The following is a 20,528-nucleotide window of genomic DNA, read 5'->3' on the forward strand; positions in this document are numbered from 1 at the left end:
GGTCAGCCAGGGCTACACAATGAAATTTTGTCTCAAACAAAAAAACAAATCACAAATAAAGACATAGAGAGAGAGAGAGAGAGAGAGAGAGAGAGAGAGAGAGAGAGAGAGAGAAAGAGAGAGAGAGAGAAAGAGAGAGAGAGAGAGAGAGAGAGGAATGTGTTGTTGTTTAGAACCCATTTTCTGTGCTCAGTCAGCATACCTAGCATTCTGGAAGGGTTTGAAAAAAAAAGTGCCTCACTTTTACACATGAGTTCCAAGTATTCTTATTGTGTATAGAAGACTGTTGCTTTTCATGTACACTTATGACTTTTAAAGGAAAAATTTATATGTATTAAACATTGAAATTTAAAACTGTGTTTTGGCTTTACTTTGCCTAATGAGAATTGATATATCAGAAGTTTTTTATGAAATCTGAAGATATTAAGAGATAATAAGACCTTGAAAGAGGTAGAGTCTAAGAGAGGTCATCTCTGTGTGTCCCTGAGCTGTGATTTCCTGTCTTACCCAAGGGAAACCTTGAGATTCAGCTTCCTGCTCCTCAGTTGCAAACATGAGTCAAAACGACTTAAGCATAGTTGATGTGGATGGCAAAAGGGGGCATCTACATGGTGTGTGATATTGCAGACCCATAGAATGCAAGAGTGTTGAAGTTGTGGTGCAACTGTGACACAAATGTTATGGGAGTAACCAATCACTTTTTAATTGAATTTCAGGCCCACTCGATAAAATGGGACCCGTACCCAACAATGAGGTCAATGAGATCAAGAACCTGAGACGAGATAAATCATGAGTCCAGGAGAAGACCTACTACTGATAATATACTGAATATATATAGCAGTAAAAAGATTCCTACTGACCCAACCCTCATCAGAAAAGCATCTTTTTATAGTAGACTGTAACTAACAAGAAAACCTACAACTTGTCAACATGAAGTGAGGAAGAGACTTTGAAATGCTTGGCTCTGTCCAGGATGTCTATGTCACACCTCTTCCTTTAAGGTTCAGGGATCCATATGGAATAGAAGGCAGAAAGAGTCTAACAGCCAGAGGTAGTGTATGACTTCAAGGAATCAGCATTTTCAGACACAGCATTGCAGCTGCACATATGAACTCCCAGAGACTGTGGCACAATTCACATGAAGTGCAAAAGCTCAAACCAGACAAAATCTTAGTGCAGAGAAGCAGAGAGTCCTACCCATAGCCAAGCAGATATTGTCAACTGGTAGTTCCTGAGAGAAGGAAGGCCAGTTTTCTTCAGTGGAGTGACACTGGGTTTGTCAACTACACTTCGGGGCAGGCCTCACACTCAAGAATTTTTATCTAGCAAGTACTGGACTCCACAGCATGTTTTGTTAAGTTTTGTTTTGAAATAGTGGGAGACAAAATAAAGCTGGGTAAGAAGGGAGATGGGGAAAGATCAGGGAGAAGTTAGAGGAAAGGAATTATTATGACCAAAATATACTGTAAGCTCTAAAAGCATATAAAATGTGTTTAATGGAAAGGCTTTGAGTTTCTCTCCATTCAGTTTAATGTTAGCTGTCTGCTTGCTGTATATTGCTTTTATTATATTTAGGTATGATCCTTGTATCCCCAGTCTCTCCAATACCTTTATCATAAATGAGTGTTGAATTTTGTCAAATGCTTTTTCAGCATCTAGTGAGATGATCATATGGTTTTTTTCTTTCAGTTTATTTATGTGATGGATTACATTGATAGATTTTTGTATGTTGAACCAGCCCTGCATTTCTGGAATGAAGCCGACTTGATCATAATGGATAATTTTTCTAATGTGTTCTTGGATTCGGTTTGCCAGTATTTTATTTAGAATTTTCGCGTCGATGTTCATGAGTGAGATTGGCCTGTAATTCTCTTTCTTGGTTGTGTCTTTGTGTGATTTTGGTATTAGGGTAACTGACTGCCCTAAGGGACGAAGAGGGAGGAGGAGAGGGAATGGGGGGAGTGGGAGGGTGTTGGGAAGAGGGGCGGAAATGGAATCTTTTATAATTTAATAAAATTACTTTCAAAAAATGTGTTTAAATTTGCTTTCTTGTCTTTAAGAAATTTTAAAACTTTAATAGCATTTTCATTCACACAAAGCTCATATTTGAAAATATTAAAGGCATTTACTTTGCTTAGTAATATAATGGACTTGGGAAATATTTAACAAGCCTTAATATTTATTATAAGACTAGCAATGACCATTGTCAACATGTCAAATTTTCATAGGGCCTTTTATAGGTTTTACTGAGAAAGGATGATGACGGATTTTGTAAATAGTCTCTCTTATGCCACAAGTGTTTAATCTACTCTTCTACCAGAGTTTTGATGACAATATCCTCTCTAATGACTGTGGTTATTTTGATTGACAATTATCAAGAAAGTGGAGAATCAACTACTTGTTTTTTTAAGATTGTAGAGCTTAGGTTTATGAATCTCATTAATCTCAGTGTCAGCAATTCATAAAAGGTCAGCTTTGTAGACCAGGGTTCCTAATTGTTTATGTTTTTTTATACAAAGCATTTTCCAAGCGGTCACATGGTCTTAATAATTAGAAATTTAACTACCCTGAATAATGTTGCTCAGTACAGAGGGGCCATAACTTGAATACACTATTGCCCAACTACCAATTATAAATTTTTTTAATTGGGGTTTTAACAGAGATGTTAATTTATATTTTCAGTATAACATTAGTGTACTATTTCAGTGTCACATTAGAAGCCAAAACATATGAAAACAATTTCACAACTAGAGCTGTTACAATAGTTCACATTTTAATTAAAAATTTATTGCTCTAATTACAGAGACCTGATTACTCTCCAAAAAGCACAAAAGAAATTGATGGAAACAATTTGATGTAGATGGAGGTGGTCTCAGGAAGATTAGAGAAGATGAATTTCTTGTTCTCTCAGCTGATTTAGTCAATTCCTTTACATTAGATTGTACTGTGTATTGACAATGAGAAAACTCAATGGATGCAATGAATCCTAAACATGCACCAAGTCCAGTTGATTAACCTTCATCTTGATGTGGGTTTTATTCATGAAGGAAATTAAAGATTCCAATGTTCTTAGACACCACCTGAAGAGGAACACTGCAGACTCCTTGAGAGAAAGTCATGCTCCAGTTATTACATCCCGTGGTACAACCTTCAGAACAACAGGTTTTTCTGGTTGAAGAATTGGTTGTCTGTTTAATTTCAAGGGAATCTGCAACAGTAGAAGTAATATTGAAAATCAATGAGTGAGGCAACAACAACCCATAATGAAAAGTAAAAACCGTTCAGAATGGTGATACTTTTCAGGGACATCTAAGCTGCATTTGATTGAGGTCATATGGTTGGACTTCCTTCTCCTCTAAGCTGTATCCATTAGATGGTAAAAGCATGCTTCCAAATATGCATAAGGCAATACATTTATTGAGACTCTACTGTAAACAAGGTCTGTTATGAAGTCATGACAGTTTGTGTTATTTCTTTTCCATGCTACTTTGAGGTGAAACTATCGAATATAAATTTTACTTTTGTTTTTTCTGACAGGTTCTCACTTTGTAGCTGTGACTGTCCTGCAACTCATTATTATCTAACTGCTTTTGCCTCCTGAGTGTTGGAACTAAATGCAAGCATTACTAAGTCCAGCCAGCAGAACATATTTGAGCCTGATTCTTAGTTACTATGTCATATTGTTTTTCTTAAGTCCTGAAAAGTCATTTTTGGTTTGTTGACATTTGCAAGTTAACCCTGAGAGGATACATTTCACCTCTATGAACAGTCCTCATACCCTAGATCATATGTCACTTGCACAGTTGAGCCAATTCTGGACAAGTCTTTAGGAGGACAGATATTTGCTTGCTTTTTGGCATCTATTTGTGCCTTTCAGTGATGGGATGAATGAAGAATTCTGAGTCCTACAGTGTTTTCAGTAATGGTTTAGCATCATGCTATTCAGTGATGGAGGGGAATGAAGGAGTAATCTTTTGGTCACAGGAGAAGGGAGGGGGAACAAAGTTGTCATGGAGATAGAGAGTTGTGAAATTTAAGATGACTGGGAGCTTACCAGAGCATCTGCCCTTGACAGGTGTGCCATTGACTCTCAAAACTTGAACCTTTCTTTGTCTGTTATCTCTATACATGCTTGTGCTTTAAATGCTTTAGTGAAAAAGTAGTAAAAGAAGTGAGATTGTGTGTTGATAAATCTACATGACTGCCTTGAACCAGAAATTACAAAATAAATATTACTATCCCTCTATTCATCCAATAAATCTATTTGCCAAAGAGAAGCCACAGTCTAAATACACAAGTACCATAAATTTCAGCCATCTCTTTGCATGAAACAGGAACAAGTTGTTCAGAAAATGTGAATGCTTTCTCTAAATGTTCCATCTTATTCTTTTAAAATTTTAAGTAGTATACATGTGTTTTCCATGGAGGTATAAAAAAGAGATGTACATAAAATATATATACAAGTGTGATCTGTCATTTTTAATTAGCTTTAATTTTTGTGAAAGAATATTATAATTGTAGGTTCTACTTCAAAACATTTACCAAAGGCTTTCAATGCACAAATTCTTCACAAAGGACCATTGGAGTTTGTGGAAGAAATTATATGAGGTGATATAAAAAGATATGGGATATCCTTCAATACTGAGAAAAAAAACACAACCAAACTGGAGGTTTTAATGTCAAAGTATTAACACAGGTAATAAGTACAGCCTGCAGATAAGTACAGCCTGCAGAAGACAAAAGCAGAGCAATGAGGTCATAAACCCAGGAGGAAGATTCATTTGGGAAAATGAACCAGAATTTGAAGTATGAAAACACAGTATGTAGGGGATAAAGGATTTGCTATTTATGGAAACATGACAACTACTTGTTTTCTGAAGCAGAGGTCCTGAGAAGTTAGGCAAAACCATGAAGATGCCCCATAAGATTGGAGTTTATCACAACCAGCAGCTTTGTAAAGATTTATTTATTTTTATTGTATGTATAGGAGTGTTTTACCTGCATATGTGTATATATGTGCAGTCTCAATGGAAGTCAGTGAAGGTCATAAGAGACCTTGAAAATGCAGTTACAAATGGTTGCTAGGCACCATGTGGGTGCTGAGAATTAAACTCAGATTCTTTGTAAGAGAAACTTGTGCTCTTAAACACTAAGCCATCTCTTGAACCCCAGCAATTGTATTTTAAAATAATGACTCCTAACTTGGCATCACATGGGAAATCAGAGTCAAGCTTTTAAAGCTAAAAATTATTTTACGATTTCAGAAATAACCAGGCATCATGAGTTTCTGCTTTTGTTTTTGATATGGGGTGTCTTGCAACTTCTGCTGGTTTCAAATTCACTACATGGTCAAGGATTACTTGACTTTATGATCATATTTCCTCTACTTCCTGAGTACAGGGACTGCAAGTATGCTTCACCAGAGCTACTGCCACCATTCTTGGGATGGGAGCCAGGGCTTTGTACATGTGAGGTAAGCACTTTTCTATTTGAGAAACATCTCAGACCTCATATATGAGTTATAAAACTCTTCAGTGATTTCAATGTAGAACCAGTGGTTGACAGGACTCTCAGAAAAGGGCTTCTGAGAGTTATGAAAGAAGAGTTCACCACCCAACAACACATGAAAACCTGATCACTGAACCTCTTCAGGGCACATGGCATACCCAATCTCCAATGGACATGACTGGAACATCAAATAGAATGCACAAAATCCTGTCATACTGCCTGCACTAACTCTACATAATGCTACAGTTGTACTCTATACTGACAAAGAACCAATGGCCCATTAGCTCTTCACAAATAACTCATTAGGCCATAAAATGAATTAGCAAACCTCAAACAATCAAATTAGTTTTATACACAGAAGCTTCAGTTGAAAACTGTCTCCCATAAAACATTATTTACAGGATTAGTTTTTTCCCTCACCTGTGTTTCCTTACAAGACTGGAACGAGAAGTTCTGCAGGATTTTAGTGAGTGCAAGTTTTATGTTCATGAGAGCAAATCTCATGCCAATGCAGTTCCTGGGTCCATTCCCAAATGGCATGTATACATAAGGATTGATGCTTCCCTTGTTCTCCTTGCTGAACCTGGAGACACACAGTAATGAAAAGTTAGCAAAGGATAGAAGCATAAGAAGTACATACATGAAGTTGCCTTTACACATCTAACCAGTAACATACAGGTAATTTGGGAAAGGTTCATTGAACTTCTGCTTCCAGATATTTGTCCATGAGAATTGTATACTAAAATCCTTTCTATCACCCTTGTCTTATATGACTTTCCATATGCTACATGAGACAAATGCTGTTTGAGAGAAAAAGCAACCTATGTGTCCAGTAATACAATAGTGGTGTTATGGGATAGTGGTAAAAAACTATTATCTTATTGCTTTGGACTTCCCATTTATAGTGGGAGTTAATGCCTACTACTGTAAATCTGGTCAAAATCCAAAGGCTAGTGAGGACCTAGGCTCTAGGGGAGAATGTACTATTGTTAGTTCACTAAGTGTACATGGTATGAAACTGTTCTCTATATATTTATGTTTATACACACAAATTAGTGCTGCTCTTAGTCTTGGTCAGAGATGCTCCTGAGGGCAGTGGAAACCAGTTAACGCAGAGACTCATAACTGGTCAAATTGATGAGAAGGAGTGATTGTGTATCACTTGGTACTTAATGGAATATCTATATCATCCCCTCCAGGGCTCAGGGAACACCACAGAAGAGGGGCAGAATGATATAAGAGCCAGGGAATGAAAAGGGTGCTGTGAAACACTATATTCTGGACCTGACACCGTCGTTGTCCTCATGAACTCCATGCATCTCTGGTTGCCTGCACAAGGATGGACCATGTTGATACATTCCATCATGGTTGGGGGAAGGAGTTCCTGAATTGCCATTTCCCTAAAGAGCTACTGACAACTAATGGTTCCTGGGGTAGGGGGAATACTCTCTTCAGTTGTGCAGCTACTGGTGAGTTGTCCATTTGCCAATAAATAACTCCTATATCTACACTTACAAAGCAACCCTAATTAAACCCATGAGTCACAAGAAAACAAAAATACATGAAATAGAAGGAAGACTTGATGGGGACATGGAGGGATTCAAGATGTGTATGAGAGAGAAGAGACAGGACAATGTGAGGTAAAAATGACCAAAATACATTATACGTACATGCAATTGTCAAAGAATAAAAATAAAAGCAGAGGGATTTAACTCTGAACTCCAAAGTTCCATCACGGTAATGCTGTGTTGCATCTCTGAAAAGCACATGTCATTTAGACTGAAGGAAAGTGGGTTCCTGCCTCACACTTTAGTTGATCATTTGTTACTTGTGTAAAGATGAGAAAAACACTCTGTATTTAAATTCTCATCTTTTTTAATTCTGTCTCTTTCCCTCTCCTATTTTTCTTTCCTTTCTCTGTCATTCTCCTCAGAGAATATAAATGGATATAAAAATCACATTTAGACCAACTTCCCATAAGGGACACCATAGCAAATACAGCCCAGCATAGTTCAGAGTAGATACCCACTCGTGGGATTCTAGTACCTTTCAGGGTGGAATTCCTTGGGCTCTGGCCAGTACTGTGGGTCATGGTGAAGAGCATAAAGTGGTACTATCACTATGGAGCCTTTGGGAATAAACACACCATCCATTTCCACATCTTGTTTACAGACTCTCTCAAGTCTGTTAGCAATTGGGTATAATCTAAGGGTTTCATTCAGCACCATATCAAGATACTCCATCTCCATCACTTTATCGTAACTGGGAGGTGCCTGGGAAAAAGAAAAAGAGTTGAGTTGGAATTTTAGATTAACTTTCAATTGGTCTACATGGAATTTTTGAGTTCTCAGTAGCTTCAAAGTTAAATTCAGCAATGCAATGGTCCTGGGTACTTATAACACCTTTAAAAGTGTTTTTAAATTGTTTTAATTTTGTATAGGTGTTTTGCTTACATTTTCTTATTTTTTTAATTTTTATTGAGCTCTAAATTTTTCTCTGTTCCCCTCCCCACTCTCCTCTCCTTCTCAACCTTCTCCCAAGGTCCCCATGCTACAAATTTACTCGGGAGGTCTTGTCTTTTTCTACTACCCACATAGATTAGATCTATGTATGTCTCTTCTAGGGCCCTCATTGTTGTCTAGCCTCTCTGGGATTCTGATTTGTGGGATGGTTTTCTTTGATTTATGTTTAAAAGCCACTTATGTGTGAGTACATGTGATAATTGTTTTTCTGTGTCTGGGTTACCTCACTCAAAATAATGTTTTCTAGTTCCATCCATTTGCCTGAAAAATTCAAGATAATCATTTTCTTTTTGCTGTGTTGTACTCCATTGTATAAATGTACCATTCTTCAGTTGAGGGGAATTTAGGTTGTTTCCAGATTCTGACTATGGCAAACAATGCTGCTATGAACATAGTTGAGCACATGTCCTTGTGGCACATTTGAGCATCCTTTTGATATATACCGAAAAGTGGTATTACTGTGTCTTGAGGAAGGTTGTTTCCTAATTTTCTGAGAAATCACCACACTGACATCCAAAGGGGCTGTACCAGCTTGCATTGCCACCAGCAATGCAGGAGTATTCCCTTTACCCCACAACCTCTCCAGTATATGTTGTCATCAGCCTACATATGTTTTTGTGCACCACATGAGTGCAGTGCCCACAGAAGTCAGAAGAGGGAGTCATATCCCTTATGACTGGTATGACAGATATTTGAGGGCTACCTTTAAGGTACTGGGAATCAAACCTGAATGGAACTTCTAAAAGAGCAACCAGTGCTCTTGACCATTGAGCCATCTATCCAACCTCTTCCAGAGTGGTTAGAATAACTATCACTTGGGCCTTAAAGTGTCTCAAGGAGTAAATTGTCTAGTTTGCAAGCCTAAGTTTAGATACACATCATTTATAAAGACAGATATAGTGGCTCACATCTATAATTCTAGCAGAGGGGTGGGCAGAGACAGGGCATGCCTGTTGATCATTGGCCAGACTGCGTAGCCAAACTGATGAGCTCCAGGTTCAGTTTGAAAGTCTGTCTCAAAATATATGGTGGAGAGTGATTCAGAAAAATTCCCACTGTAGGACTATGATCTATAACCCCCCCATACACACACCACTGTAGTTGATGAGAAGGTGTCTCTTTTTCCTCATAGTCTAACCACTAACTATTTACCTTATTGGGCAGAGCCATATCAATCTCCTCCTGAAGCTTCTTCTGGATATCAGGGTGAGTGGCCAGTGAATACAGGGTGAAGGCAAGTGTGCTGCTGGTGGTTTCATAGCCAGCAAAAATAAACATAACTGACTGGGCCAGCATCTCCATGTCAGATAGAGCTGAAAGGAAGAAAATAGTTCAGGAAAGTCAGGTCAGGGTGGACAAACACAAAAGAGATAAGGAGAAAATAAATTGAGGCTCCTGTTTCCCTAAAGATAAATATAGAGAAGCCATTCATTCTGTCATTTTGGGACTGTTATCACCCTGATATCCATGTGACAGCCAGAGAACAAAAAGATTGATTCAGCCAGGATGTCCCATGGTTTATGCTATGTTCATAAACCATCACCATCAGTGCACAACTTTAAGAAATGTAATTTACTATTTATTTGTATTTTTATTTACGTGTATTTGTGTGTGTGCAGGGGTTCTGTGTATGGAGAGGTGTCCATTATGAATCCAGAAGAGGGTACTTTATCTCCTAGAGATAAAGTTTTAGAAGGTTGTGAACTTTCAGAGGTAGGTCATGGGTACTGAACTCCAGTCCTCTGCTAGGGCTTAAGATTTTAAATTTTTATTTGTTTGTGTATGTGAACTCACATGTGTATAAGTGTCCAGGGAGAAAAGAAGATGGCTTTGGAGCCCATGACCTGGAGTTACAGGCAGTTGTAAACCTTTTGCCATGAGTGCTGTGATTCTTTTGTTGGTAAAGTTTTTCCCATTTAGTATAAATCCTTGCTACTAAATTGAAACTAGAATATAAACCCACAATCAGTGGATATTTTAAAAATTAATATCTGTTTTAGGAATCAAAATTGAAACAGAAGGGCTGAGGATATGTAGCTCCATAGGTGGGGAGCTAACCTGGTGTGCATAAAGTCATGGGTTGAATCTCCATCACTGAATAAAATAAGCATGATAATATAGAAGTTAAAAGGTCATCGTCAGGCACACCATGAATGTGAGGACAGCCTGGGCTAAATGAGACCCTGTATCAAAAGGAGGAGGAGAAAGGATAGATCAATTTGAAGTTAGCTGATCATGTGAAAGGGCTTCATGTGGATAAACTGGAGAGAATTCAAACACAAAATGCATGATGACTTTGAAAAGCAAATTTGGGGATGCAGAAGATTATATTGCTATACACAAACAATTGTATGTATTAGAAATAACGAAATAGATAAGGATGGAAGACTTCCTTTACATTAGCTACTGATAAACACATGTAGAATAAAGTCTATAAATTAGCAACCATGATAGTAATGATGCTTTTAAACTAAAACTTAAACATAAATGGGAGGCTGGAGAGATGACTCAATGGGTAAGAGAATTTACTTCACAAGAATGAGGACCTGAGTTTGAACCCTCATAGTGTTCATGTCAAAAATCAAGTCTGGTAATACAACTGTGTAACCCCAACTCTTAGATCATAGGGACCTGCTGGCTGCCAGACTAGATACAGGTTTAATGAGAGACTTTGTCTGGAAAAAAGCCAGAGTTTGATTGAGGAAAATACTTGGTGACTTCCTCAGAAATCCATACACACATAAAGGTATACATATGTGAACACACTCATGCACACACATGCATATGATACCTTAAGAAGATAAAAATATAGAAGTAATTTTAAGTGTGTAAAAGAATGAAGGGAACCAGTGTATTTGTACAAGCAGGCTTTCCCAAGATTCCACTTATTTAACACATAAGCGTAAATCTTTACTAGAGATTCATGTAGAGAACAGATGTACACAAGGGTCTCCAGAAAGTATAAGTACCATTTGGGTACATGCCTGCTGACTGGATGTTTAGACTCAAATGTCTAGGCAGAGTTCCCATTTAGTATGCTGGGAAAGACAGAAATAACACCTGTGTAGACACAGAGACCATTGAAGACTTCCATAATGGCTACCCTTGATGTTTGGAACAAACTTGTGTTAATGTGCTTCTAGAAAATTCCATATAGATAATAGCTGGGTCCTTTCAGTAACCGGACAGAAGTATTCTTCTGCTAAACAACCTTCCCACACATTTTCTGAGCAACCTGACCATTCCATGAGGGCTTTCTTGTTCATAGACTAGGGAGTCCTTGGTTACCTTTGTGAGACTCGTTGTCTTTGGAATTGTTATGAGAGTTCATCATCAGCTGAAGAAAATCCACTCGGTGCTGGAAGCAAAAGAGAAGTTGGAAAAAAAATAGAAGGTCAATGGTGAGGTCAGAGGTCAGAGGTGGATCAGAAGTGCAAAAGCTTAACCTCCTTTCAGAGAATGTGGCTCCCTTAAATTCACAAACATGGTTAGTGTTGCTTGAGTCATCATAGAACAAAAGCACCAGTGGCTAAGCCAGGAAGCAATCCAGTTACCCTATCAACCACTTTTACAATAAATTACAGCACATACAATTTTAAACAATAACTGATTTTTTTTGAAAATCTTTTTGAAGAAACTGGGCAGTGGTGTTGCACGCCTTTAATCCCAGCACTCGGGAGGCAGAGGCAGGCAGATCTCTGTGAGTTGGAAACCAGCCTGGTTTACAAAAGCTAGTTCCAGGACAGGATCTAAAGCTACAGAGAAACCCTGTCTTGAAAAATTAAAAGCAAAAAAAAAGAAAGAAAAAAATCTTTTTGAAGAAGAAGAAAATAGTATTTCCATTATTTTAATCACTTTTATCTTTTCTCAAAGAATTTCATAGATGTATACAATGAGATATGGTCAAATCCATTTCACCATTTCCTCTATTCAATTCCTTCTAGATCCCTTGTAGCTTTTCTTCCTCCAGACTTCATGACCTCTACTTTTTAAAAATCCATTGAGTTCAAATGATGCTACGCATATGTGCCTGACTATTGGACTATCTGCTGGTGCATGGGAAACCTAATGGTGGCAACACCCTCCTTCTGCTGTCATCAACAGCCAATATTTCTTCAGTAAGGGGTGAAATTTAGAGATGTCCTCTCTCATCTAAAGTGGAGATTTTGTGGTCTTGATGTTGCACAGGTCTTGTCCCTTGTCATTTTTTTTAATTTCAATTCTTATGCAGTATTTTCAATATTTCTTTAAAAATTTTAACTTCTCTCACAGAAGTAGAAATACTCTTTTTCTCTCTCTAAATCTAGTCTTCTTTACCCACCTTTAGTGAGTGATGAAGGGAAACACACACTTCACATATTCACAGCCCAACATATCAAACCCTGGATCTCTCATGAAAAAAAAAATTCACCTTCTGTTTAGTATTTAGGCGATTTTTCTTTATTGTTTCAACAAAGTTCTTGAAAAATGCTATTGAATCCTTAGGGAACATGGAGACATTTAACCTCTCATATATTGGAGTGAGGAATGGAAAGAGTGCTGGAAAAGAAAGATAAAAAAATAAGTTTTCGTGGAGATGCAAGTTTTATTTAGAGAAATCATGAAGCAATCCAAAGAATAAGTCACCAAGGTGTCAACCGACCAAGGTCTCTCTGTGACCTTGCTCACACTGGATCACCATCATAATGCTTTTTCTGCACTCTTGGGTACTGAAAGGAACAAATCTGACTATTGAATTTAACTCTGCTCCTGTAGTTTGTGTGGATTCAAAATACAGACATGGCCATTGACATAGTCCAACAGCTAAAGGGTCCTGCAGAAGAGCCTAACAACCTGAGTTTGAAAACTTACCATACGCTGTAGAAGGAGAGAACCAACTACTGTGAGTTGTCCTCTAATCTGCACATTCCAGAAAACACCAAAACACGTGTGTGCAACACAGACAAATAAATCAATTAATTTCTTTTTTTAAACTAGTAAGTCAATCAATCAGTGAATAAATAAATAAATAAATAAATGAATAAATAGTAACGAAAGAATAGCCAAGATAACATTTGTTTCTCAACTGGTGTGATATAAACAAAACAAGCACCAGAAAGGATATTTGGAAAGTCAGAGGTTTGTGCATATTGATAATACACTCTTACTAAATAACCAATAGGTTAATGAACCCCAGCAGGATACAGGAAAATTTGTAGAGATGTAGTTTCACGGTGGAGTACTTTCCTAGCATGCATGAGATCTTGGGATCCCCTCCAATCAGCAAAAGAATGGAAAAAGTCTTGAGTATGAAATGAAGACAAACCAAGATCATGTAGAGAAAGGATACAGGGAGGCTTATGGTGTGGGATAATCTTTTTGTCCACTGTGGAAATGTGTTTCTGTAAAGGACCTTTTGATTGGTTTAACAAACAGCTGAATGGCCAATAACTAGGCCGGAGAGAACAGGTTGGACTTCCAGGCAGAGAGAGGCACTTTGGGAAGAAGAGAGTTGTAATTCACCAGAAAGATTGGGGGAGGTAGTAAGAATGGAGTGTCAGACGTACATAAGGAGTAAAGGTAATGAGCCACATGATAGAACATTGATTAACAGACATAGGTTAATTTAAGCTATAAGAGATAGTGGAAGCCAGGAGGTGATAGTACAGGCCTTTAATTCCAGTACTCAGGAGACAGAGGCAGGCAGATCTCTATGAGTTTGAGGCCATTCTGGTCTACAAGCACTAGGTCCCAAGACAGGTACCAAAGCTACCAAGAAACCCTGACTTGAAAAAGCAAATAAACAAACTAAAAAGAGCAATTTGGGAAAAAGGTTGAACTAAGACCAAGCTTCCATAATTAATAAAAAGTCTCTGTGTCATTATTTGTGTTCTGGCAGTCCAAATACAGTCCAGCCATAGGCTTAAAACCTTCATTTATAAAATCTCAAATAACCAAAATTTACAGTATCAAATTCAATTTTAAAACAACTAGCTCCAGGGCAGGAGAGATTTCTTATTAATAAAATACTTTCCGTGCATGCACAAGAGCTGAATTCGGTACTCATAACCCTTATAAAGCCAAGCTCAAAGACAGGTGACCCAAACTCAGAAATAAAGGAAAATCACATGAACTCCCTCACTTCCAGTGTCTAGCCTATGACGAATAGATTCAAATATGTGAGTGTAGATATGGGATAATGCTCAAAAGGAGACCAGGAATAGATAATATTAGGTGTTAAGGAAGGGTGGAACATAGGCAAAAGGACACATGAGCTGTGGATGGAAATATAATTAACAGAGAAAGTATTAAACCCTAAATGAAGCACCACTGATAACTGCACCCAGAACATACACAAAAATACTACATGGACTGGAGAGATGGCTCCGACGTTAACACTGGTGTTCTGCAGAGGACCCAGGTTTGATTACCAGGACCCAATATGTCCAGGTCAAATACCCATACACATAAAATAAAAATAAATAAATCTTTTAAAAATGTTAAAGTAATTCAATTATGTATGAGAGATGATGTAAAAGCAGACACTAACACATCTAGCCTAGTTTTTTAATTGCATAAGGACCGGGGAAATTCTAATCAAAACTACAGGTTCAACCTGTAGCATGTCCACTAAGTGGCAATGATCAAAGTCATGGGAGAGTCAAGTGTTGGGTGAAACATGGAGAATCTGGAACTCTCCTGCATTTCTAGAAGATATAGAAAATGCTGTAGCTACTATGAAAAATGAATGCTCAGCAGTTTAATATGTTAAAAATGGGGTTACTTTTTAACTCAGGAACAACACTTCTGAACATATAACCCCAAACAAAGAAACAAATATTTAAATACAACCTTGTATGCAAATTATCGTAGCAGCAAAATTCACAACAAACATGTAAAACAAATTTCAGTCCTTTAACTAAAATGGAATATTAATTGTTCATAGACATAGAAGACAGTAATGCTTACTTTCTTTAATAATGTGCTAAATGACAGAGGCCTGTCACAGAGATGATCTCATTGATAGGAAATAATCAGAATATGCAAATATAGAGAAAGTGAATTGGTGGTTTCTTAGGTCAAGGCTGCTTGAAGGAAGATGGTACAAATGTGCAGCATGGCTAGAACAAACTCCTCTGCAGTTGACATTGGTAATTGGCCATGTAGATCATCAGATAGTGCAGAGCCCTGAGTGATCAGAGAGCTGAGAATAAGAGACAGTTGAGTGCTGAACCCTGCATGGAGCATCTGTATCAACACCCCTACCACTACAGGCTCAAGAAACATCATGCAAGTAGATGTGGGAGTAAAGTAGGAGGCATGGAGTAGTGATACAACATGCCATATCCAGGACAAGGCATGGCCCACTCCTGAACTAACCACCTGCATGAGATCATGCCAATAATATTGATCAGCATCCTAGCAGGCAGCACTCTTTGGACTCACTGGGTGACAAAAAAGATGGGGGGACAAAGTTGAGTAAAAGATGTCTTGGGGTATGTAAGGCAAATGGGAGGTGAGAGTTAGGGTTGGGTATAATCAAGACACTATCAAAGGATAAATAAAAGAATTCCAAATCAAAGCCAGGAATTGTGGCTTACACCTTTAATTTCAGTACTCAGGAGGCAGGAGTATGGAGATCATTGTGAGTTCAAGCCAGCCTGGTCTGCACAGCAGCTTCCAGGCCAGTTAGAGCTACACAGTGAGACCTTGTCTAAAAGAAATATGAATATTGAAAACAAGTAAGGAAGTACTTGTCTTTGAATGCACTGAACCTATTGGATCGTGCCTTTAAGTACAATTCAACAAGATAGTAAATTACATGTCAGGTAAATTATATAACAATAAAGTTGCTACTTTTGGTAAGTGTTGAAGAAAGCTGAAAAGCATGGTCATGCATAAGATCAGTGGGTCAAAAGGCAGAAGAACTATCATACATACCTACTGACATGAATAACGGATCAAAAAAATCAAATCTTATGATCTTCTTGGTTTTTTCCACAAAAAGGTCCTTTGGGTTGTTGAGGGAATCGACGTTCACACCAAATGCTGCGCTCGTGATGACATCCATACTGTAGGCCCCAAATATTCTGAGGAGATAAAGACATTACACATGCAGCAAGAACCCTGAAAGAATTCATATTCTCATTCAAGACAGGCTAAACCACCTCAGTATTGATCAACCACTTTCCCCTCCTACTCTTTACCCTTGCGATCTTGATATTATCATGTTTCTTTCTCAGCTATACAAATGTCACCTAGTGTCTAAAAGGGAAGAATGAGCAGCTGGACATGTGAGACACACAGAAGGATGACCTTCTGCTCCTGCTGCCCTTCCTCTCCCTGAACCACAGCAGATGTACCACTACTCACTCTTTCATGTTGAGAGGCTTGCCTTTCTCTGCCTCTCTTCTCAAGTATTTTACCAAAATATCTCCATACTCTTCAATGATGGGGAACATCTAAGCACAAAACACAAAGGCATCCATGGTTGTTAGGTGTGGAGACTCAGGTCACACAAACATTTCAATTAAAAGATCTTTTAGTCACCTCTTTGAGTTTTCCACTGGTGAAGGTTGGAGACAGCAAGGCTCGAATTCTCTTCCACTCCTCATCCTTAGATAAGGAGATGGCTTTACTCATTATCCCCGCTGGGCCGAAATCTAGAGTCCAAAAAATTACAAATATTGCTTTCTGAATTCCAGAACAGTCCATGGTTATAAAGTGTTAATTATGTATTGGTGTTAGCAATTAGTTGCTGACTGTGTAGCATGATGGATCAGGCATCATGCTAGATGCAAAAAAGTAAGAATTTTCTCACAACCTGTAAGAAATCAGATGCTAACCAGGCAGCGATTGTGCACACCGTTAATCCCAGCACTCAGGAGGCAGAGGAAAGAGGATCGTTGTGAGTTCAAGACCAGCCTGATCTACAGTGTAAGTTCCAGGACAGGTTTCAAAGCTACACAGAAAAATACTGTTTCAACCCTGCTCCCCCCAAAAAAAACCGTCAAGTGCTCACTAGGATGCCTGCTGAGCTTTCAAACTTTTTTATTCCAGGATCCTGCTAAATGCAGAACTCTGTGATTGGAAAATTAGTTCCATGGGTGGGGAAGAAGATGGGAAATATAAACAGAAGATTCTCCATTGCTATGCATATGGCAAATGACTTAGGGATAGATAGAAAGCTAACTTTGCATCATACAAGCTCTCCGGTCTGTATTTATAAAATAGCAATGTGAAAAGGGATGTCTTGATATGGTGTGTGTGTGTGTGTGTGTGTGTGTGTGTGTGTGTGTGTATCTTTGTAGACTAGAGTGATGGTATGAATATTCATTTGGAGACCAGAGGTCTGACATCTTCCTCTATAACCCTCTACTGCATGTTTTTGTGACAGGTTCTAATTAAAACTAGAAGGTACTGCTTTGGCTAGAGAATCTAGTCAGCAAGCCCCTAGGATCTACCTGTTTCCAAATACTGTTCTGAAGCAACACATGCCTGCTGCTATGCTCAGCTTTTGTGTGGATTCTGGGGATGCAAACTTGGGTCCTTTACCCACTGAGTCATCTCCCTAGTCCAGAGATACTTAAAGGATTTGATGCTTGCGTTTTTCAAAATTTATTTTAGTACTGTATGTACGTATGTGTGGTATGTATGTATGTATGTTGTATATGTGTATGCATATATGTATGTGTGTGTATTATATGTGTATGGCTGTATGCACATATGTGTTTAGTGCATTCATAGGTCAGAGGAGGGAGTTGGGTCTTCTAAAGCAGGAGTTATAGGTGGTTGTGAGACACTGGATGAAGATGTAGGCAATCAATTCCCCACCCTCTTTCAGAGCTTTCAGCCTTTAAACCATCTCTGTAGCCCCCAGTCTGTTTAGGTTGAGGGTTGGCTGTAAGTTTAGGAACAATGCTATAGAAATCTTTTTTCCTTAATTCTTTATCGGGTCAACGGACAACTCTGTATTATGAGTGTTTGTTATCACACAAATCTAGATCTGTGATAAACTGATCCACACAGACATAAGAAATGACCCACAAAACAGGAAATATAGATGACCCTGCATGTATATTATCATGGAAACCACATGAATCTATATTTACTTCATTTTTAAATTCAGTAAGTAATAAAGAGGTGGCAATTCATGTACTTAATCCCATCACTCAGGAGGCAGAGTCAGGCAGATATCTGTGAGTTCAAGGACCACCTGGTCTCTAGTGTGAATTCCAGGGCAGTCAGGATTACACAGAGAAACCCTGTCTCTAAAAAACCAAAATAAACAATCAAAATAAACTCAATAAGAAAAATATACTGTTTTGAATTATTAAAAGGTGGAGGATTGAGTGATGGTTCATCAGTTTAGGGTGCTTGTTGATCTTCTGGAGGAGAGAGGTTCAGTTCCAACCACCCATATCAGACCCCTCCAACTGCTTGGAACACCAGCTCCAGGGGATCTAATTCCCTTTTCTGAACTCCATAGGAACCTACACACATATAGCATTCACTCATAAATATACATATTCAGTCACATATATACAGTTATATATATATATATATATATATATATATATATATATATATATATATAAAACAAAAAGTAAATCCTTAATTTTTTTTTTAAATTTAAAAACATTACCTACCCGTCGGTTTGTGAACACAGAGTAACATTCCTTCACTAGCATATTCTTCATCATCTCTGTGTCCGTGATAGCTAACACAGGTGTCTGACCATCAAACAAACTGTGTGGGGAAAACAGCTGATTAAACCATCAAGTTATGAAGGAGGAACCCCAAATAAACACTTTGACTCCAATGTTGCATGATTTTCATTCTGATTATACAACATGTTGTGGCAGGAGTTCCCAGTCCAACTTAGGGAGTCTGACCACAGATCCATGGAGTCTTTACAAAGTGACAGGTGAGGTCATTCAATAAACAATGAGTCACTTAAAGACAAAAGAGTTTATAGTGGGAATCTAGTAGAGTCATTGTATCTTGGGTAAACATTAGAACGAAAAAGATATTTCTCACTGTATGCAAGGCAATGGTAAAATGTATTAGTTGTTTATTGAAGGTTCCAAGACCTTGAAGATATCATACTAGAGAACAGTGTATATTTTTTATGACTTTATAGAGTGGTTTCTCTGAAGGGTTTTTTTTTTTCTTTTTTTTTTCTGTTACATGACTGTAATCAAAATACTATCCAGTCCCGCTTGGAGGCCTTGAGTCATTGGGTAGTAAAAACAGTGCACAATAAGGACTGAAATTGCAGGGGTGAAATGATTTTCTTCAGAGAACATATAGAGTATATTACAGGGGCTTTAATAAGAGGAACTTGTTAAACCCCAAATCAAACCTTTTTGTACAACCGGTAAATATGTTTATGAATAGAGAAACATTGCCTGCTGCCAAGGAGCCTAAAATTAAACTCTCTATTGACTCTCCTCATTTGAATGTCTTGCACAATACAAAAATCCATCATCAGCCTGCCTTCCCTACGCCTGCCCTCCCCCCAAGTACACGCTTTTGTCTGCAGGGTCCTCAGACTACCAGGTGTCCCTGCTCCTGTGCTGAAGAGATCAAATAAGACTGGTGAGTGTGTGCCATCCCTGGGCAGATGGTCAGGGAAGGGAGCATAGGGACCCTACAGCTCCTTCTACAGGGCCTTCCTTGCTCCGCATGACCCCTGCCACCCCAAGCCTGCCCTATTGTCTGCAAGATCCTTGGCCCAGGAACAGTTCCTGCTCCTGCACTGAGACTTTTCACCCAGAGGGGAACAGTTCCTGCTCCTGCACTGAGGAGATCCACCCAGAGTGTCAGTCACAGCATAGATTGGACCAAGACAACAAGACTTTCCTGGCTGAAATTGAAGAAAGAGATGAGCAGGCACCATTGAAAGAATTCCTCCAACAACAACAAATGAAAAGTAACATGAAAACAACAGAATACAGGAATCATGAAACAAGAAGACTTGAACACCCTAGTTTAGAAGAAGTAGAAGAAATCAACTTTAAACATAACATTATGAAAATAATAGAGGACCTTAAACAGGATGTGAAAAAAGACTTTAAAGAAATGGAGAAGACAAACAAAAATGTAGAAGAAATGAATAAATGTCACAAAGATATCCAAGAAAACCAAATAAAGTGATCAAACAGGTAATGCAAACAGTGCAAGACTTGAAAAATGAAATGGGGGCAATGAAGGAAGCACAAACAAAAGGAAGGCAGAATATGGAAAATCGGGGTAAATGAACAGGGACAACACAGACAAGTAAAATCAACAGAATACAAGAGATAGAAGAAAGAATCTCAGATGCTGAAGATACTGTAGAGGAAATAAACTCATTGATTAAAGAACAAAATAAATCCAACAAATTCATAACACAAAACATTCAGGAAATATAGGACACCATGAAAAGACCAAACCTAGGAATAATAGGGGTAGAAGAAGAAGAAAAATTACAGCTCAAAATCCCAGAACATATATTCAAAAAATTAGAGAAGAAAA

The 20,528-nt window shown here is 38.2% G+C and overlaps 1 protein-coding gene across 1 annotated transcript in view; it reads right to left on the reverse strand.

The window, feature by feature from the left end:
* Window positions 1-2,752: 2,752 nt before the first annotated feature.
* Window positions 2,753-20,528, reverse strand: part of LOC125399843 (cytochrome P450 3A11-like) — a 32,778-nt gene continuing 15,002 nt past the window's right edge. Inside the window, exons 4-13 of the mRNA XM_087902471.1 lie at window positions 18,658-18,758; window positions 16,560-16,672; window positions 16,383-16,471; window positions 15,951-16,099; window positions 12,442-12,569; window positions 11,319-11,388; window positions 9,183-9,343; window positions 7,555-7,781; window positions 5,929-6,091; window positions 2,753-3,208 (exon numbers count right to left, since the gene is read on the reverse strand). Of these exons, the coding sequence (XP_087758597.1) occupies window positions 3,116-3,208; window positions 5,929-6,091; window positions 7,555-7,781; window positions 9,183-9,343; window positions 11,319-11,388; window positions 12,442-12,569; window positions 15,951-16,099; window positions 16,383-16,471; window positions 16,560-16,672; window positions 18,658-18,758 (1,294 nt within the window). The 3' untranslated portion in view covers window positions 2,753-3,115. The remainder of the gene's footprint in view (window positions 3,209-5,928; window positions 6,092-7,554; window positions 7,782-9,182; window positions 9,344-11,318; window positions 11,389-12,441; window positions 12,570-15,950; window positions 16,100-16,382; window positions 16,472-16,559; window positions 16,673-18,657; window positions 18,759-20,528) is intronic.

This window comes from Myodes glareolus, chromosome 2, assembly GCF_982192425.1.
Source record: "Myodes glareolus chromosome 2, mMyoGla1.1, whole genome shotgun sequence".
Classification (NCBI taxonomy): domain Eukaryota; kingdom Metazoa; phylum Chordata; class Mammalia; order Rodentia; family Cricetidae; genus Myodes; species Myodes glareolus.